The 21796-nt window shown below is 41.6% G+C and overlaps 1 protein-coding gene across 1 annotated transcript in view; it reads left to right on the top strand.

Moving 5' to 3' along the window:
* LOC118224982 (cohesin subunit SA-1-like) overlaps window positions 1-17602 on the top strand; it is a 66288-nt gene extending 48686 nt beyond the window's left edge. The window contains exons 18-34 of the mRNA XM_035412879.1: window positions 136-225; window positions 2746-2949; window positions 3542-3612; window positions 5469-5556; window positions 6243-6323; window positions 6800-6892; window positions 7673-7847; window positions 8439-8578; window positions 8697-8798; window positions 9524-9672; window positions 9854-9982; window positions 10334-10536; window positions 11472-11643; window positions 11757-11870; window positions 13987-14101; window positions 15450-15530; window positions 15833-17602. Coding sequence (XP_035268770.1) covers window positions 136-225; window positions 2746-2949; window positions 3542-3612; window positions 5469-5556; window positions 6243-6323; window positions 6800-6892; window positions 7673-7847; window positions 8439-8578; window positions 8697-8798; window positions 9524-9672; window positions 9854-9982; window positions 10334-10536; window positions 11472-11643; window positions 11757-11870; window positions 13987-14101; window positions 15450-15530; window positions 15833-15856 — 2031 coding nt within the window. The 3' untranslated portion in view covers window positions 15857-17602. The remainder of the gene's footprint in view (window positions 1-135; window positions 226-2745; window positions 2950-3541; window positions 3613-5468; window positions 5557-6242; window positions 6324-6799; window positions 6893-7672; window positions 7848-8438; window positions 8579-8696; window positions 8799-9523; window positions 9673-9853; window positions 9983-10333; window positions 10537-11471; window positions 11644-11756; window positions 11871-13986; window positions 14102-15449; window positions 15531-15832) is intronic.
* The last annotated feature ends 4194 nt before the right edge of the window (window positions 17603-21796 follow it).

Here is a 21796-nt window from a genome sequence, read left to right as displayed (position 1 = left end):
GGCATGAATTGTAAAGCGCTTTGGATAAAAGCGCTATATAAATGCAGTCCATTTACCATTTACCATAAAACGTCTGTCTGTGAAATTGTGGTTGAGAGCAGTGGCCTGATGTTTTGTTTTCGGTGATTGTTCCAGTATCAAGCAGACTCGGAAAAAGTGGCAAACCTGCTTCAGATCCCACAGTTCTTCGACCTGGATGTGTACAGTGCTGCTAGGATGGAGAAGGTGAGCCCCTGGGGAAACACTTCACACATCAGTTATTGCTGTATACGAGGAACAAGCTCTCGTCCTGTAGTTTTTACATTCATTACATATGGCATGAAGCTAGTTGAATTGATTTTATTTTTCAAGTGCAGTATTTACTTTTACATTTTATGCATTATTTACATTTTCCTTCTTTATCAGGGAAATGAACTTAATCAAATTCATTTAGTTCAGCAATTCAATTCTACCATCTTTTCCCTCAGTAAAATTTCTTTGTTGCATTCAAGTAAAAATTTATGGTCTGTGACTAAAAAGGTTGCCCCCGTCCCCCACATTCAGATGCTTTAAAGTGACTCATTTGGTAAAAGTTGGGCCCTGTAATAAGAGGTTTGAGCATCCATGGCATCGGGATACAGTTGGCTTTACTCAAAAGAGGAAAAATGGGTTTAGTTCGGACAGGAAGCCTTGGGTTACCACTGCTATAGCTCAACAACGTGCCGGGTGCCCTCAGTCTTCAATGAGAGATATGCCTGTTCTGTGAACAGTACACTATACAGTTACAGTTCAGTCATTTGACAGGTGCTTTTAGCCAATGCAACTATAAACGTGCATTCAACATTGTAAGCAAACACCACTCGAGCTTGAGACCACTCGGGCAAATTTACAGTGAAATAAGTACCACGGTCACAGTGCATGACTCAAGACCTGTGAAATAATTTTTAAAAAGTGGTTAGTTATTCTTAAGGAGAAACACTGATGTGTAGTCTAAAGGTGGGTTATAGATATTTGTCAAAAATATTCAGCATGGGGCCACAAGCAGCGACTGTCAGGTGCTCAAAGAGATGAGACCAGCTGGTGAGAGAAGGTGGGACGGAGAGATCTAGTTTGAGTGTACGGTTTAATTGTCTAATGTCTGATACAGGTGATAGGAAGGGGCAGTGGTTTGTCATGAATGGAGGAAGCCATCGAAAGCCAGTGATAGGTGTTGAAATGACATTGGATGAGGCAATTTTGATTAGCATTCTGGACTAGTTATAATGGCCTGTTGGCACAAGCCAGTAAGCTGGTCACCAAGACGTTGCAGTAGTCCATACATTACATTACGATTAATTGTGTAGCTTTTTGGAAGAGGAAGTGGCCAATTCTCCTGATGTTGTTATTGTCACATAGGTTCTTATCTGAGCAGAAGGAAAACACTGCAGGCCCATCAACAGTGATTCATAAACCTGCAGGGAACACTTTGTCAGGAGGAACAAGAATTCTGTCTTGTCCAGGTTGGTAGCAATGTCAGGCAGACATCAACAGATAGGTACATGAACTTGGGTAGCAGAGGGAGGAAATCTGACTGTTATAGCAATGATATGATGTATCCTGAGCAGCAACAATTGAACCAAATAATTTTCAGTAAAAAGAGAAGAGGAGGGGACCACTTCACTGAGCCTTGAGGAGAATGGCACGATCCTTTCTGGGCCAGTTGCTAGGATTGATATGCCTCAAACCACATGCGAGCAGAGCCTGAGATGCTCGTCACAGCCACAAATTAATCTGGGAGCTAAAGGGGTTAAAGGCACCGGTCAAGCCAAGAAGCATGAGGATGAAGCTGAATGACTTTGCCCTTGCCAATTGAAGAGCCTTTGAGTGTAAGAATCTCAGCCTCAGTGGAGTGGTCTGACTTCTATAGGAGATTGTTATATTGGAAATGGAGAGACTGTTGGTTGCAGACTATGCAGTCAGAAGTTTTGGACAGAACTGACAGGAATGAGATGATTTGGTAATTCTGGGTTCAGAAAGAGTTTCCTGCAGAGTGGTATGACAAAAGCCATCTCAAGAGTAGTGGGAACCATGCTGGTTGATAGAAGGCTGTTGATAAGAGATAAGATAAATGGAATGATGTCCTGAGAGATGGATGGATGTAGGGGGGACAGAATATGGTCAAGGGAACAAGTAGTAGGGTATGGGATGTTAGGAGCTGTAAGTTTTGGATTTAGAGAGAGGTGAAGAGGGTAGTGATGGGGGGACTAATAGGTGGGGAGGCCAGTTGGGGAGGAGGTGAGAAGGGGTCACACATTATATCTTTTCAGAGAAGGCCACGACGTCATCTGTGGTTTGATGCTCACTCCTGTAGTACTCCTTAGTCTGGTCTATGAGAAATAGTCACTGGCTTGTGGAGGATGAGTGCACATACATCAGCTCCCATATTTGGGTGGGTGTCTTGGTAGTAACCCAACAGGCACAATTATTTTTATCTCATTATTGATGAAATAAAGGGGACAAAAGGCTAAATATGAGTTTTTAGACCTTTCAAGCTGTCAAGTTGGAGTGGAACTTGATCTGAACAAGTACAGAGAAAAGGGGGCTGGCCAGGTTGGCTTCTCTTATTCTTATCACTTTATAGTAATGGCACTTATGATCGCATATACAACACTTCAAATCCTTAAATGTTTATTCCAACAGTGCAGGGTCCCACTCAAATGCTATTGTTCCCATCCCTTATGACATCATTGTCAGCCAACGATTCTGATCTGGTTGTTCCTCCCGCAGCACCTGGATGCCCTGCTGAAGCAGATCAAGTTTGTGGTGGAGAAGCACACTGACTCGGAGGTGCTGGAGGCCTGCAGCCGCACCTACAGCATCCTGTGCAGCGAGGAGTACACCATCATGAACCGTGTGGACATTGCCCGCAGCCAGCTCATCGATGAGCTGGCCGACCGCTTTGCACTGTCCTTGCAGGACCTGCTGCAGGAGGTGCGAGCCATGCTGCTGCAGGGACAGGGGGAGGGGTGAAGGCTATCAGGGTACTATGGGTAAAGCACCCACAGAGTAGCCGTGGGCTAAAAGCAAATGCAAATGGTGCATATCATCTTGATGTTTTAGCTCTATCATATCTTTCGTAATCATGCCTCACTTCTAGTTTGACTTGCCATAACTTTACTGGCTTTGCCTATGCTTACTGTGTGAACTAGACTTGATGTTCATGGCTATGGATAACTGATACTTAATGAGAATTGTATCTTATCGGACCTGTGTTCGGTTGTTGTTCCGATGACCTTCAGTATGCATGTATTGTACGTCGCTTTGGATAAAAGCGTTTGCCAAAGGAATGTAATGTAATGGTTTGAAACAGTGGTCTTGCATCTCCATAATTTCAAAGTTTTTTAGGCATGAGGATAAAGTTTGTTTTTATGTTGGCTGACAAAAAAAAAATATAAAGGCTGGATGTTGCATTTATGGAGTGGAAAGTTATGTTTTTTTCTGCACAGGGGACTTGACGTATCTTTTTGAAGAGAGACTAGGCCTGTTCCTTTTCTGGAGATGACCGATTTTTATTCCTCTGCAGGGGGAAGAGGCGGACGACGACGACATCTACAATGTGCTCTCCTCCCTCAAGAGGCTCACAGCCTTCCACAAGTGTGTGCAGCAGCACCTCCACTGCAGCCACTTAAATGTGACATCAGCTGTGCCTCGCAACTTACCTAACCTACGAAACTCACAACCCATTAGAAATATGACACAATTAGGGCCGTCTGGGTAGTGTAGAGGTATAAGCACTCGCCGACCACCGCAGAGACCCGGGTTCAGTCCCCAGCAGTGGTACTTCCGGCTTGGTCAGACGTTCCTACGAACACAATTGGCAGTGTTTGCGGGTGGGAAGCCGGTGAGGGTATGAGTCCTGGTTGTTGCATTAGCGACTCCTACTGGTTGGTCGGGGTGCCTGTTCAGCAGGGAGGGGATCTGGGGGAGGTAGCATGAACCTCCGCACGCGTTACGTTCTCCCAGTGAAACTCCTCGCTATCAGGTGAAAAGAAGCGGCTGGCGACTCCACATGTATCGGAGGAGGCATGTGGTAGTCTACACCCTCCCCAGACCAACAGAGGATAGCGCATCGACCAGGACCGTGATTCACACAGGGAATTGGTATAACAACTAAATTGGGGAGAAAATGGGAGAAAATAGGCACAAAAAAGACAATTAAGAACTTAATCTTATTTTTATAAGACAATTAAGAACATAAGAAATGTGAAAAGCACAGGAAAGTAGGAACATAAGAACAACAGGAATAATAACAAATATAAAAACAGACAAGATTTAAATATAAAATACAGTTCAAGAAATTTAAGATCACAAGAAAAACTAAGAAACATAAGATCCATGTTAAAATAAAAATGGGAAGAACTTAAACATGAAAGACAGGAAAACTAAAAAAAAAACACAATATAATAATATGACCTGAATGCCCATGATGAACTGAGGAACAGGAGTAAGAACTCTAAAAATGGATAACAAACATAAGTACTTGAAGAATATTAAAATGGCATTTAAGAACAAATCAAGGCAATTTAGCTCTTTAACATTTGTCATATCTGTACTTTAGTCTGTGTATCTCTGAAAAACCTGGTTTTGAACACGCCCATGAGTGACTGATTTTAAAACACATTCTAATGGAAATTTTCTAAATTGTTAAAATTTGGTTTTATTTTTACTAGTGTGGCCAACTTCATCTGCTGATAATTTCTTCACACTCTATTTTAAATACTGAAAAACAGCCACATTGTTTTCTCAAACCCCAATTGCTCCTGAATTGAATTTTTGCAGATAATTAAATAGTAATGTGGAAAAGATTCTGCACATATTGAGGAAAATTAATTATTAGAAAATTTGTATGCAGTTCTTTGGGGATTTCTCTGTAATGAACATTAACAAAATAGGACAAAACTTTTCTTTTTTTTGAACCATCATTAATATTGTCTTGGTGAAAATTTTTTGTCAGGATTGTCTGAACTGCTTTAAAAAACTTCACTCGTTTGATTGTTTTTGGTACATTGTAAATTGAGCCTTCTTAAAAATCTAGCTTGCTCATCAGTACTGCTCTTCCAGTTTCACATTGTCAAAATTCCCATCATGCACTTCAACATCTCACAGACATCAAGGGAATTGTGGAAATGGCGATTTATTGACAAGCAAAGTTGCTTGGTTGACAGAAGACAAGTACCCATACCTCTGTAGATTAATAAATTTAAAATCAAAGTGCTAATGAGAAGTATCACAGAGCATGAATGCTGATGTACATGTAGCTTTGACATGACACAGTAGTAGGATTATTCTTGATTACATCAACATGTGATTGAGAAGCTCTTCCATGGCAAGAATTACACGCATTGTGCTCTGGGTGTTCGGGTTTGTATGATAATTTTCAGACCATAAAAATACATTTTTATTTGTAAATTTTCCTGTATGTGTAGCAAAATGCTCTTTGTGTGTTTTAGCACACATGACTTGACAAGGTGGGACTTATTTGGGAACTGCTACCGGCTGTTGAAGATCGGGATAGAACAGGGCTCCATGCCAGAGCAGGTATGGGCTGAAGCTTTGTATAAATAGACACACTTCAAAATCACTACCCGTTCTTTCAAAATAACTAAAAAATGAATTTCATATTCAGTGAGGCATTATAGTTATGTGGAATCCTCTGTGTAGTCATATTTGTGTCAGTGAGACTCCTCTCTCTATATGGTCAGATGTGGTCATATTGTGTTCAGTGAGACTCCTCTCTCTGTATGGTCATGTGGTCATATTTTTGTTCAGTGAGACTCCTCTCTCTATATGGTCAGATGTGGTCATATTGTGTTCAGTGAGACTCCTCTCTCTATATGGTCATGGGTGGTCATATTTTTGTTCAGTGAGACTCCTCTCTCTATATGATCAGATATTGTCATATTTTTGTTCAGTGAGAATCCTCTCTCTATGTGATCAGATGTTGTCACATTGTGTTCAGTGAGACTCCTCTCTCTGTATGGTCATGTGTGGTCATATTTTTGTTCAGTGAGACTCCTCTCTCTATAAGGACAGATGTGGTCATATTGTGTTCAGTGAGACTCCTCTGTCTATATGGTCATGTGTGGTCATATTGTAATCAGTGAGACTTCTGTCTCTATATGATCAGATGTGGTTGTATTGTGTTCAGTGGGACTCCTCTCTCTGTATGGTCAAATGTGGTCATATTTGTGTTCAGTCAGACTATTCTCTCTGTGTATGTTCAGATTGCCGTTCAGGCTCTGCAATGCTCGCACTACTCCATCCTGTGGCAGCTAGTCAGGATCACAGAAGGCTCGCCATCCAAGGTTGGTCGATACAAGTTCCATCCGTGCATGTGTGTGTGCTTGTGTGTGTGCATGCTTGTGAGTCCTAGTGAACTTGCACAAGTGAAGCAAAACTCAAAAGAACACACATATGCAAAAGTGAAGTATCTAAAAACTACTTTTCTCACTACCATTGAAAAAAGTGACATTTTATAAAAGGCCTGCTGACACTTGAAAATAAGTGTACGTGAGTTTGATACTGGCGCTTCACACAGTTATAAATGTGTTTAGTAAATCTTGTTGGAAATTGTATTGAATCAAGAGACTTGATACTGTAGGCGCTCTCTTGATTGAAGACAAATAAGGAGCTGCAGTGGAATTGCTCATCATGTAAAGCTTCCTGATGGCCTCGTGCACTGCTCAGTTATTGTTCATTCTTTAGTGATCATCTCTCAGTCACACAGGAATTGCCATACATGCATGGAGTGGCCATGGTGTTCCCGTTTCTGTCTGCACAGGATGACCTCATCGCTTTGAGGAGGGTAGTCAAGTCGTTCCTGGCCGTATGCCAACAATGCCTCTCAAACGTCAACACTCCGGTCAAAGAGCAGGTGTGTGCAGAATCACCTGCCAATGGTTGCCCAGGGGCGCAAGGGTTCTTTTGCTTTAGCACCCCCCAAAGATATTATCATTTTGTGAAAGGGGTTCTCATGGGTCTCCAGACTGTAAACATACTGTATTTTGAATGTGACAAATGCAGGTTGGGAAATGGCTTAAATTGAATTTTGCTTTATGTGCTTGTAGCTACTTTATGCATGTTATAAAATTCTACTTTTTCTGTACCTGTATACATCCTGCACAAAGAATCTACAAAGTGTGCAAATGGAGTTGCATCAATGTTTTGTTTTCAAAAGGCTAAAGTACTCCTGATTACAATGAATCAATTCTATTTAAAAGTTTTACTAAGGTCCGTTATAAGATCTTTCATTTCACTGGCTTTTGTGGGTACAGTACTCTTATCCAAAGCAACTTACAACGTAAATGTGCAAAGACCTTGGATTGAAGTAAATTTTTCTTGGGATTCTAGATTTCTTTTCCAGTTTTATCTGGCTTTAGGTTTTCTTGGTTATGCTTCAATTTGGAAAACATTCTATATCCTTTTGTGGTAATACAATTATAAAAAAACACTTTCACAAATGAAAGTATTTATTTATTTATTGATTGATTGATTGATTGAGTTGTCTCTCCCTCGTCCCCTGACCCCGAGGCCCTATACAGTAAGACCCAGATGACATGGTTACAGACACTCTGTCCCACCTCAGATAAAAGCAGACTGGTTGATTCAAGCGTTCCTGTGCCACTGTGCTGTAACCTCCTCCCCCTCACCCCAGGCCTTCATGCTGCTGTGCGACCTCTTGATGATCTTCAGCCACCAGCTGACCACCGGGGGGCGGGAGGGCCTGCAGCCGCTGGTCTTCAACCCCGACGGCCCGCTGCAGAACGAGCTCCTCACCTTCATCCTTGACCACGTCTTCATCGACCAGGACGAGGAAAACCAGAGCATGGGTGAGCCCCTCCCAACCTCTCCCCTGCTTCTCACCTGTCTCGTGCCTGGCATTCCCGCACACACACACACACACACACATCCACACACCTCAAGCAAACACTTGCGTTGTGCAAAGTCGTTAGCGGTTGTGTTCAGAACTTTTATAATGCGGTGAAGGCTGCTGTTCTTCATCTCATGTGTACAGTGACAGTTTGGTAAGAGGTAAGGGGTCACCTTGGTTCTAAAGCACCAATTCTAAGTGTGATGAGGTTGCTCAAGAAGGGACAGTTCCAGTTTACAGTTTTTTCTGTCATCTCACGCAAAAGTGTTCTATAACTGATGAGAGCGAGTCTTTGTGAACACCATAACAGACAAATCAACTTAGCTGTGTGCTTTCAGTCACTCACATATGTCAATTGCAAATTCTATGTGTAGCATGTACAGTACATACAGTAGAGCTCCACATCTCAGCAGTTTTAAGCACTTTTTCACCTCAACCGTAGTTGGTGGTTAGTTCTAATCTGGAAGAAAACGCACATGACGAACGATGGCCCTACAGTTTCGGGGCTTGTGAAGCCCCTTGCTCTGACCATCCTGCGCTTGTCCCTTAGAGGGTGACGAAGAGGACGAGGCGAATAAGATCGAGGCATTGCATAAGAGAAGGAACCTGCTGGCTGCCTTCAGCAAGCTCATCATCTACGACATCGTTGATATGCCTGCTGCCGCCGACATCTTCAAACACTACATGAAGGTAAGAGCTTTGAGAAAGAAGTCACGTTTGTGATAGGTCTGGTAGTATTTTGCCACACTCAGGCAGTGAGGTTCTTCTGAACTGTATTGACAATCACTGCTCTTGTTGTTCCTCTCAGTACTACAACGATTATGGTGACATCATCAAGGAGACACTGAGTAAGACCAGACAGATCGACAAGATCCTTTGCGCCAAGACCCTGATCCTCAGCTTACAGCAGGTAGACCTTCTAGCCTAAAGCAAACTTATTTTTTTAGTTAATACGCATACAGGTCAAAAAGCTGTAGGCTGTATGGTGCTGTGTAATCCAGGGGTTAAAACTGTGGTATGAATGCGTGGATCTTACAGGAACATTCAGGTTCATAACAAACAAAACCGTACACAGTAATTGCCAAACCCCAAAAGATAGATTTGGCATGTGTGCAAGTGTTTGTTTTTGTCTATGTGCATTTATTTGTGTGTGTTTGCGCCGATTATTGGCAAGTATTGCCGGTTTATTGTCTATTACTGACGATTTATTGGATATATGAGATGCAAACAGGAATGAACTGGAATAGTATCCCTGGGAAACAGCAGCTGCCCCCTCACTGCAGAATGCCTGCAGAGTCCTTGATTAATGTGCTACAATGTGCAAAGTGACAGTGGATTGTGAGGGCAGGGTGATTCTGTGCAGTGCTTCACAAACTCTGCATGGGGTCCCAGAGGGTTTGGAGTGGGCTGCCTGACAGTGCTGCATGTGCCCTTCCATACTCATTAGCAGCATTTTAATGTTGTGTCTAAGAACAAAACTAAACTATATTTCATATGTGAAAATATCTTATGCTAATATTTTAATAAGGCATTGGTCACAGAAAATGTTTTCGTTGATGAAGTAGGTAGTGGGCTTGGAGTGTCTGATCCCCTGGTTGGAGACACTATGGTGACACCCCCCCCCCCTCTCCCCAGCTCTTTAACGAGCTCCTGCAGGACCAGGGGCCCAACCTGGACCGCACCTCGTCCCACGTGAGCGGGATCAAGGAGCTGGCTCGCCGATTCGCCCTCACCTTTGGCCTGGACCAGATCAAGACCAGAGAGGCTGTGGCCACGCTGCACAAGTGAGTACCTGGCTCCTCCCCCCAGCAGGGGGCTAACATTACTGGAAAGTTGCCGCAATGCTTCAGGACAATGTTTCTGCTCACTGGTCAGGTAGCAACTGAATGAACTGTTAAACTGGTGAGTGTGGAAATGCCGACTGTGATTTTTCTTTTGTTTTTTTGCCCACTGCTTTCACTCAAGGGACGGAATTGAGTTTGCCTTCAAATATCAGAACCCGAAAGGGCCGGAGTTCCCTCCTCCGAATCTGGCTTTTCTGGAAGTGCTTTGCGAGTTCTCGTCCAAACTCCTGCGGCAGGACAAGAAGACGGTGTAAGTGCAGAAGCTCTGTATGTCCATGTCACCCTGTCTCCTCCAGCAGATCAGTGTGCGTGCCTGTATAGATGTGTGTGTGTGTGTGTGTGTGTAAATGTGTGTGTACCTGTGCAATTGTGTGTGTATCCATGTATGTGTGTGTAAATATGTGTGTGTACTTGCTTGTGTGTGTACCTGTGTACTTGTGTGTGTATACTGTATGTGTGTGTACATGTGTGTTTGTGTGTGTGAATATGTGTGTGTACTTGCTTGTGTGTGTGGATGTGTGAGCGTGTGTGTGTGTACTTGTGTGTGTGGACATGTGCGTGTACATGTGTGTGTGTCTCATATCCTGTGATGTGCTCACAGTCACTCGTACCTGGAGAAGTTCATGACGGAGCAGATGATGGAGCGGAGGGAGGACGTGTGGCTGCCGCTCATCGCCTACAGGAACTCCCTGCTGACGGGCGGAGACGAGGACCGCATGTCCATCATCAGCGGCAGCAGCAGCAAGACCGGCTCAGTCCGCAGCAAGAAGGGCCGGCCGCCCCTGAACAAGAAGAAGATAGATGGTCAGAACACATCTGTTAAATTGATCTTATTATTTCCCTTGTTATTGGTATTATCATGATTACTGTTGTAAATATTATTGCTGCAGTTATTATTATTATTATTATTATTATTATTACTACCAATCTGTCTTACAGATCTGATGCAGTTATTAAATATTTAGGTGGGTAAAGGATCGGGGGCAAAGGGGACGAAGTGACTAAAAAATATTGCAGCAATAACAAAGATGTCCTGGGGAGTGGTGGTGGGAAGAAATAATTAAAAAATTTAAAAAAGAGGCAATGAGGAGGAGATTCACACTCAAAGAGCCAAGCCTGCTGAGCTTTATTTATTATTTATTAATTTATATAATTTTCATGGTTTCTCTCCTCAGTTTAGTTTCATAATATACATGATTGGCAGACAAGCCGCAGACAAGCATGCGATGCCAAGCACCACTTCTTATCACTCTGTAGTTCACAGTTGGAGGAGGACAGGTGGACGTGCAAGTGCAATGAGGCTGCTGAGCTGAGCTATATTAACCTGTGCTGTGGTTAAAACGCAGACCTAGGGCAGCATTCTGAGCTATATTAAACTGTGCTGTGCTTCACACATAGGCCTTAGCTGTGCTGAGCTATATTAAACTGTGCTGTGCTTTACACATAGGCCTTAGCTGTGCTGAGCTGTATTAAACTTTACTGTGGTTCACACACACAGATCCCTCCTGTGTTGAGCTGTATTAAACTTTGCTGTGGTTCACACACAAACCTCTGCTGTGCTGAACTGTATTAAACTGTGCTGTGGTTCATACACACAGACCTGAACTGTGCTGAGCTATATTAATCTCAGTTGAGGTGGAGAGGCAGTGAGTTATTAAACTAATTAAGTGCTGCTAAATGATGTTGTTCCCACTGAGCCCCCTGCTGAACTTTTTCCTCTGCGGTGCTTTTTGGTGCAGAGGAGAATGTGGAGGGCTCATGGCTGGTGAGGAACGACACTCTCCCCACACCGGGCGCAATGCACACACCTCAGCTCACCTCCACCGTCCTGAGAGAGAACCCCCGCCAGGCACCCCAGCACCTCCCCGACCAGGACTCCGAGCCCAGCTCCGAGCCGGACTACATGCACAAGTAAGGAACCGCAACATTCGCAGGTGACCCGCTCTCCACTCCTTTGATTGAGCATTCACTCTCATGGTTCTAGTGGTCTTCTCACAGTGGTCACACAGGGGTGGTACTTTCAGTCCACAGATGCAGATGTCCTGGCTGGGACAGCAGAAACTGGAGGAGGTGAACAGAAAGGACAGAGCCAATATGAATTACATGAAGGCCAGGACTGCAGGAGTCCGACAAACTGTGTAAGTACAGCGGGTAAGACTCACTGTGTAATCTGCCCACAGATCTTGTTGTTGGATATGTACATTTTAGAATATGCCATTTGAGAAAGAGAGTTAATATAATCTGATGCGGATCATTTGTTTGAGACATACAACGTAACAAGGTTACAACATAACCTGTTTCTTGCTCCCCCCAAACATCAAAGTAAATTCCTTTGCCAATTAAAAGACTTGTGTAAACAAATGTGTGTTCTGTTGCTGCCTTTCACTTGAAGGTTTTATTACCTCTTGGAATAAGCATCAGAGCACAGAGCAATTTGGAACATCAGAGGTCAGCATGGCGCTAGGGTCATTACTGACTCTTGGATTTGAAGATAACCTAAACTCTTATAAATAGCAAGAGCAATATGTGGTTTTCATTTGAAACTATGAATTTACTGTCTTCATTCCAGCAGTAGTTGAGGCTTCCCAGTTAGAAGTTTGTATTTCCAGGCGGAGCCAGATAAAAGCTGAGGTTCACATTTCACAGTTGACCTTGTCACTTAATATTCTTTGTTTGAAAATGGATATTACAATGCAAGAGGGACTTAATTATTATTATACATGTCTTTGTTGTTGATGGCACAGACTACATTTACCATTTATGCTACAGGTATTCAATAATTAAGTTGAAAAACAGGCCTAGCATATTTCTGTTTGGGCTCCTTAAAGAAAGGCTGAAACAACAAATATTTTAGTAATAATCTGCTTTCCATAAGTAATTTGCCAGAGCTCAGAGTTCTGTCCCTTGCCATAGATGAACCTCACAACTTCAGTGTATAACATAACTTATAAACTCAGGGCCAGCATCCTCAAGCCCTGCTGGCTGAAATATTTGTGACTGCTAAAGGGAAAGTTTGGAAATTGAGTTTGATTTCTGGAGGTGCATGTGAGTGAGGGATCTAAAGTGGGATCAGTGGGGGGTATCAAAGCAGAAGTATAAATATAGAAGAGTGAGAGGTATAAAAGCAGGAGAATGCGAGGTATAAATGAAGGAGAGTAGGAGGCATAAAAAGGAGAGTAAGAGGTATAAAAGAAGGAGAGTGAGAAGTATAAAAGCAGGAGAGTGAGAGGTATAAAAGAAGGCGAGTGAGAAGTATAAAAACATGAGAGTGAGAGGTATAAATATAGGAGAGGAACAGGTATAAATACAGGAGAGTGAGAGGTTTAATTATAGGAGAGGAAAAGGTATAAAAGCAGGACAGTGAGAGATACAAAAGCAGGAGGATGTGAGGTATAAAAGCAGGAAAGTAATAGGTATAAAAGCAGGAGAGTGGGAGGTATAAAAAGGAGAGTGAGAGGTATAAAAGCAGAAGAGTGAGAGGTATAAATGAAGGAGGGTAGGAGGTATAAAAGCAGGAGAGTGGGAGGTATAAAAAGGAGAGTGAGAGGTATAAAAGCAGGAGAGTGGGAGGTATAAAGTCAGGAGAGTAATGGGTATAAAGGCAGGAGAGTAATAGGTATAAAATCAGGAGAGTGGGAGGTATAAAAAGGAGAGTGAGAGGTATAAAAGCAGGAGAGTGCAAGGTATAAAAGAAGGAGAGTGGGAGGTATAAAAGCAGGAGAGTGGGAGGTATAAAAGCAGGAGAGTGTGAGGTATAAAAGCAGGAGAGTGGGAGGTATAAAAAGGAGAGTGGGAGGTATAAAAGCAGGAGAGTGAGAGGTATAAAAGCAGGAGAGTGGGAGGTATAAAAGCAGGAGAGTGGGAGGTATAAAAAGGAGAGTGAGAGGTATAAAAGAAGGAGAGTGTGAGGTATAAATGAAGGAGGGTGAAAGGTATAAAAGCAGGAGAGTGGGAGGTATAAAGTCAGGAGAGTAATGGGTATAAAAGCAGTAGAGAGAGGTTTAAAAGCAGGGGAGTGAGAGGTATAAAAGCAGGAGGGTAGGAGGTATAAAAGCAGGAAAGTAATAGGTATAAAAGCAGGAGAGTGAGAGGTATAAAAACAGGAGGGTAGGAGGTATAAAAGTAGGAGAGTAATAGGTTTAAAAGCAGGAGATTGAGAGATATAAAAACAGGAGGGTAGGAGGTATACAAGTAGGAGAGTAATAAGTATAAAAGCAGGAGAGTGAGAGGTATAAAGGCAGATCTGTGTTCTAGCCGGGGTCTCATGGAGGATGATGCAGAACCGATATTTGAAGACGTGATGATGTCATCCCGTGGCCAGCTGGAGGACATGAATGAGGAGTTTGAGGACACCATGGTCATCGATCTGGTGAGCTTCTCTTCCATTCCCACTGCGAGCAGCTCTTCAATGTCAACCTCCAGCTGTCATTCCAACTAGCTGCACTGTCATGGGTGTGACCAGTTTCACAATGGACACTCGTTTCACAATTCTGTGTTTTTGAAGGGTAAAAAGAACGCCTTTCCATGTTCACTCATTTCCAATTGTAGCAGGCTTTTTTGAGCTAAATGAAGTGATATCATATATAGATAACTCCTGAATGGTATCCCCTACAACATCTGTTATGTTACTATATATTACTGTTAAAAAAGTTAAATAATAAATGCTTAATTATGTTTACACTGAAAGCATTAGATTAGATATGAAGTTACTCTATTCTACTTTTTATAAAACAACTTTAAAACAAATTGGCTGTGTATGATATTCAGACTATAATCACAGGGAGATGGTTTTATGACTTTAAATTTTAAAGGGGCAGTTCATCGAAAAATAAAATAAAGCTTTATTTCCACTTACCCAGGGTATCTGTTCATCCAGATAGTTTCGCTGAGATTTGATACGTTTTCTAGATATCCATTACAGCTCACCCTGATACAACCGACCTCAAGGTGCCAACATTTGTGGTGCTTAAAAGTGGCATTGCACTCGAAAAGCTTAACAGCAACGTCTCTTTCTAAATATAATGCAGTTACTCACAAACATCCACAGACCTTGTTGTGCATGGTTTCACTGAACACCATTTTCTATATGCCAACTGTGAATATCCGCGCAAACTCTCAATCAAAGCACGGCAGTATTCTGGGTAGCAGTGTCAACATTGTTTTAAAACACTGTTTTGGGGTGTCAGGAGGGCAAAGCTAGCTAAAATGAATAAAATTGGAATGGAGGATTGCAGTCTTGTCAGCAGACCAGTAATGATACAAAGGATGCTTGCAATAAAATGAAGAGAGAATGACAACCCAGATAATGTTCTCTCTATGCTCATGTTCCCTTCCATCATAATAAAGTAAACCAACTTACTTACTTTTAAGAAAGTAGTGAATCAAGGTTCATTCTGACTTTTATGGAAAGGTCAGACTTGGGATCTTGTCACACCCACAATATTTCACCTCCACAAAATGCCTACGGGGAAAGATGGTTAAGCCTAATGTTTTAATTGTGTAAAAATATTGACATTTTGCGTATGAAAGGTTATGGGTTAAATATGGTTATATGAATTGCGCCCAGAATGTTTTTGGGCATCTGTGATGCAAAAATCATTCTAGTACTATTTTAATGCCAATTCTAAAACTACTGCAAGGCAAATGAAGAGGATAGTTTTTTATGGACCCCGGAGAATCCTTCAGGGATGCCCATTTACTGTCACTCTGCTTTCTAGCCACCGTCCAGAAACAGACGTGAGAGGGCGGAGCTGAGACCAGACTTCTTTGATTCTGCAGCCATTATAGAAGATGACTCGGTGAGTAGGGCCAGATTAGAGCTGGAAATCTGTTAAGCAGCCCGAGGCCACGCTGCACTGTTAAAGCATGCAGTTGCCCCTTGTTTAAAATGCACTTTAAAAACATACACCTGACCTGTTGCACTTCAGGTGTTGAAGGTGTTGGTTGGTGAGGGGCTGAAAATGACAGGTATAGAGGAAAAGGGTGAAATTCAGTCCGCCACCTTTATGCTTTGGTCAGATAAAACTTGGAATATTAAATTCAGGGACAGTGAGACTTGAAAACGATGTTCGTAATGGGTTTCTCTCTTTTTTGGATACAGGGGTTTGGAATGCAGATGTTCTGAAGAAGATGCTGAAGGTTCCTTGAAAAAAGACTGATTGATATTGGGGTTTTTTTTTGGGGGGGGGGGATCGCAGCAATTGTGGCCTTCATGCTGTGACAACTGCTTAGGACGTTTGAAAAAAGAGATAAATTTTATGTGGGAAAGAAAGGGAGAAGCTGACAGTGATGCAGTTGAAATGTAAAAGAGGGATGGGGACTCCAGTGGATCCCCTCCCCCACCCTTCCTCCCCCCACCACCAAATAAAAAAACTTACAATTTTACAAGTGCATCCCCCCAGAGGAGGGGAGCGAGGTGTGGGCCCCCCTGTTATGCGACTGCATTCTCTGACACCCCTTTCATCTCAATATTTTTTTAACGATTTAAGAAGTCATAGCCATGAAAGAAGGGAAAAAAACTAAGTTTTAAACTTATGCCTCTCATTAGCGAACTGACGAACAGCAAGGCATTGCATTTTGTTCATTTAACCTTTTTATAATAGGGAAACCATGCCCTTCCCCAAACAGTCTGGATGTACCCTTTTATCCTTGATGGATTTCTAATCATTTTATTTAATTTTTTACACTGGAAAATAGAAATATCAAGATAAAAATAAAAATGCCCGTGCCCCCAAAATAAAGTGTTCATATTGTAGTGTGATGTGTTCGATGCAAAAAAAATACTGTTGTCTGTTGTAGGGTGTTCACAGTTTGTCCAGCGCTTTGATTGTGTAGTTGGTGAAATAATTAGAGATTGGTGAAAAAATTCAGATACGTCTGCAATATTGCAGCAACTTTTGCCTGTTAAGGATGTTGCACGACAAATGGTAACTGCTTCAAGTTATCAAAGGGGACGGACGATAAGTAATTATTTGCTAGAATTCATTTATTTGTTGGGGGAAAAATACTGTAATGCCAGAGGATACTGGGTAGCATGTTTGTTTTCGGATTCAGGGAAAAGATTCCTGGGAAAAGGACAGGGACTTTGTTATATTTCCACCCTGTTCTCAAGCTCAAGCTTTTTTAAAGAGTACAGCCCACAGATGAGTTTTTTATTTCACGCTTTTCACACACTTTTTATTTTCCAATGCAGTCACACAGATCATCCAACCTGGCTGGCGGGGCGGGGGGGTTGTTGGGTTTGAAAGACAAATTGTTTTTAAAAAAAATATTCAATATGAAATACATATAAAAGTTTAGTAGTTTTTAGTAAAAGATATTTAAAATCAAGTGCGAGTGTTATTTTTGGATCTGTATAGCGCTGTACAGCCCTGCAGTCAAATTGTAGACGATATGCCTGTGGTACGCTGCCAGGCCCTCACCAACCTGTGGACGGGGCCGGGCTGGCCACAGACATCCCGAAACCGGAGGTGTCCAATGGGAGTCCCAGAGGGCCAAAGCGACTGCTTTGCTGTCCCCTTTCAATCAGCAGCCAGTTTAGTCTTGAAAACAAGGCTCTGGGATTCTTTAGCCAGCCAATGCTGGAGAAAACTCAGATATGCCAGCGGATGCTGCAGCCCTCCAGTCCTGGGTTCTGACACCACTGGCCAAAGCGCAGGGGCATCACGTCGCCACATTGTGGGGAACTCATTGTGCCTCTGCAGAAAATGCACTGCAGTTTTCACATCTGTGGAAGGTCTGTGTCCTCTCTTTCATGGAATGTAACCCTGTAGTCAGTCTGTGTGTTTGCAGGGTGGGGGTTGCCTTTTGGAGGGAGATTCAAATATTCCCCCTCATCCTCTGATTTGCTAACTGTAGGCCCACGTTTAAATACCGGCATAAAAAATTGGGGAGCACATTTTCTTTCTCAGTTTTTTGGCAACATAGTGCAACAGTTAGGGATGACTTGTTGTCAAGACAAATCTGAGCAGTCAGTGGAATGGGAAATTTTTTCGGGAAAAGGGCAAATGCCCCGCAAAGGGACACTCAGACAGCATCATATTGGCAATGACCCAAAATCAGAAGAAATGATTCAGCTAATGATTCTGCCAGATGAACAAATCTGTCAGATTCACAGGGTCCTTAAACCATTTTGGTTAATTCAGTTAAAATGGTTATTGCATAGAAATTGTGCTCATGGTAGCTGGTAGTCAGAGGTTGCTTGAAGGGTAGCACTTAAATCCAGACTGCATTTTACTTCCTGCTTGGTCATTTGGACTACTGAGAGGTCTAATGTGTAGGTACTTCCACAATGAGTTTGATTCTGTTTGCCAACTGCGAGGTTTTTTATATTCATAGTGTCAACATATTTGTTAATCCTGTAAATTGTACATTTTTCATATTGAAACAAAAGTGTCTTTTTATTCGTAAACCTCAAAACGGATACATTTGTTTTTTCTTTAATAAACTGTCTGTTTTGTTTGTTTTTGTGAATTTATGAAAATTGAAAATTTTTGTTTTTGAAATAAAATATGTAATCTTTCCTGTGTGTGTGTTAAATCTTGACATATTGCCATGCTAAGTAATTTACATTGGCAAGTGAACTAAATGTTTAAATCATGTGAAATTGCTGGCACATGATCTAGAAGTTTGCGTCAGATATATTAAATATAAACTAATTATAAAGTATATATTTTGTTTTCTCTGATAATAGATGCTAGTGTTTTGTAGTAAACAATGGTCCTACTAAGCAATTGCAAGGCAATTAATTGCACACAAGCTAGTCAACACAAAAGGTAAAACTCAAAGGAACTCCATTGTGAATCATAATGACAGGTTGAAAAATCAGTGCTAAGTGCCAGACTGGAAAATCTGACTCGAAATAACGTTGGATCAGTTTGAACGGATGGGGTCTTCAGGTGGTAGCTGAAGGTGGTACAGTAAGTGGTTCTTGACAAGTTTGACAGAGTGTGGCCTGTTACTGTTGTTTTCACTGGGGTAGTTGGACTGAGCTGCTAATGCATTGGTTGCAGGTTTGATTCTCATGTGGGGAACTGCTGTGTAAATGGATTGCACATTAAAACATTGCTAAATGCCCATAAATAAAATGATCTAGCTCAAAATTAGGGCCACTATTTTGTATCATTTTTTGCATGTATATCAGTCCTCCACTACCAAAAGGTCAATAGACTTTCAGTTAAGCCACTTTTTAATTCATGGTTATAAACTCTAATTAAATTTTATCCAGGCCAGTTGTTTAATAGCCTCTTCTGTCATTGATTGATGATGCTTGGTGAAAATGTCCATGTGACGAGAGACACCTTTCTGAATTGACACATTTGATTTCAACAAACAAGTATCGTCTTGCCTTTAGACTAACATTTAGAAACAGTTCTTCAGTTGTATCCCAAAATACACCCAGTCACACCACAGTGCCATTTTACTCAAATAAATTGTAGTTGCTGCTCTTCTAGCCAAAATCTGGAATTGAGTCTAGTGGGAGAGATGTTGAGTCTGCACTCTTGTTTGGTAGAAAAGGTTTTGGCAGCATTAAGAAATTTGTGAGCTGGTGGAGGGAAAACTGGCTTTTTAAAACATTTTATCAGAATTATACTATGTTTATCTGCAACTTCATTGAATGGTTTAATGCATCGGTGGTTCATTGTTTTTCTCTATGCTGCTAAACTGGTGTGTGATATTTATTTGTGAACTATTAAATTTTGTTACAGGTTTTGCAGATAGAAACATCAAGACTTTCAAGCCAAGGAACCATATCAACCAGACCCTGCCATTTTCTGTTGAAGAAGAGCTGTCTCCAAACCTTTTTCCTGCAACAATGCCTTGAGTTCTGTCAGCACACTACTTTTGGTGTGATATTGATCTCAAATTTTGGAAATTTGGGGGAAGAACTGACATGCTTTGAATGGTGCTCTGCAGCAGAATACCAGCTGTCTATTCTAGTATATGGTTTTGGGGAAGTTGTATTGACAGAGAAGAGGGCTTTTATGTAGTCACACTGCTAATATGCACAGTTTTCTGACTTGGACAATATTTAAAAATGTCAGTATTGTAGTATAAAAACATTGGATTTGGAAACAAACTCATGAATATGCCTTTATGTGCTTTTAACACAACTCACATTGTCAGACACAAATGCAGTTTTAAAAATACATTTTTGAAGTCAATCTTTCTCTGAACATCCTATAAGCAAACAAAATTCCTCTAAACATTTCTCAGTGCCACTTGCAACTGGGGAGAAAGTCATTGCAGTAAAGTAGTTTACCAGCAAGGAAAACCTTCAAATTAGTTGTGATGGATTTTACTTAAGAACAAATAAAAAATGTATGACATAATTGCCTGTCCCATTTGTTAATTTGTCCATGACCACAGATATGCTGTCAGTTGTATTGGTGCTATGCGAAGCGTCGTTCTGAGGCTCATAAGTCTGTTGAAGCTGTCTAGCTGATGGATTGCCCTGCTGTTTTTGTACAAGCTTGTTGAAATTATCTAGTGGAATATTTGCACTTCTGAATGGATCTCTTAAACCTTGAATAACATCCAGCTGCTATTCAAAGACCTGCTTTTCATACTGTGCGCATTTGATGTTCCATCCTTGTTCACCTCTTTCCGTCTGTCCCCATATTAGGTCTCCTAATTGCTTCTATAATATTCTATAATGGCCACTTAATTGTGTGAGGTAATTAAAACATGACTGTCGGTCCTATCAGTTCATTCGCCTGTGACCACAGATATACTGGCAATTTTTTTGCTTGGTTCTTCGATTTAATGCGAAAGAGCAGCCCCAGCCACATACGTCTACGTCTAATCTTTCATTCATTTCACTGTCCCCATATTAGGTCAACTTATTGTTTTTATAAACTTAACATATAAGTTAACAACTTCACATAACTTAGTAATTGTGTAATTAGTCACTTGACTGTAGAATAACAATTGAAATAAATAAATTGTACATGTTTAACTCCCTGCGGTTCACACAACTGGTGACCTTAGTGCGAATGGATAGGGTCAGGATACGGACAGTGGAAAACTTATATTTAATGTTTTATGAATACATTAAACCCAGGTTTTCAGGTCTGATGGTGACTGATAAATGTAACATCACATTGCTGAAAGTAACCCCTTTGATTTCACTCTCACACTTAACTGCTTTTCGACAAAATTTTTCTTTCATGTTATCTTGTGAAATATGCAACAAAACTTTGAGCTGGCCTGACAGAAATAGACACTGTAGAGATGGGCGATGAGCTTTGCCCATCCCTCAACAAAGGATAATTATTTATTGTTTTTTGCCATTTGTTAATGTGAATATTAGCAATATTCAATCCTTTTAGATTGTATTTAAATGTTGTTTATTTTTTGCTATTTTTTCCATTCGAAAATGCAAATGCGAAATTGTTGTTTTAGGCCTGTCCCATCACTGCAATATCCTCAATAAATTTGGGAAAGTAAGCTCCAGCATGCATGAACTGTATAGTCCCTGCATGAGCCCTCACTGGGAGACTCTGAAACCAACTGCATGCCGTTGGCTAGGTCTGTTGGCAAGCTAGTCGCCGTGAGCATCGTCAGGATTGGATCCCACACCGAGGAGCAAGTCTCTACACTGAAATTGAGTATTTAAGAAGGCTGACTGCCCTGGCTAGTTTGATAAAACGGTATAGACTTGAAAACAACTTGAGAACATCTGTTCATATTTCAGTTTTAACAGATGTAGAAATGCACCATATCACACCACCCTCCCCAGCCTGGTGGGACAGCATCACATCATTACAGTGCCTATAAATCTGGGGGCAGACATTCACTCCCCTATTTCCAGGTAATTCAATATTATGGTCTCAGACTGAAATAATTTCCCCTTTTCAAGCCAGAAGTGTAGAAAAAGGAAATGATGTACTTCTCTTTTTAACGGATCTTCCCTCTCATCCCTTTTTCCTCCACATGGTGCTGTGAGCTTATAGCGCAATATGCTGACACAAGAAAAAACACACCGATCCCTGACTTCAACTATTTGCAGATCCTTAAACACAATTTGCATTCAATATGTACTCCTTTATCACCCCAGAGGTGG

Source organism: Anguilla anguilla, chromosome 4, assembly GCF_013347855.1.
Source record: "Anguilla anguilla isolate fAngAng1 chromosome 4, fAngAng1.pri, whole genome shotgun sequence".
NCBI lineage: Eukaryota > Metazoa > Chordata > Actinopteri > Anguilliformes > Anguillidae > Anguilla > Anguilla anguilla.
The sequence above is the reverse complement of the archived record's forward strand: the minus strand, read 5'-3'. Positions and strand labels throughout refer to the sequence as shown.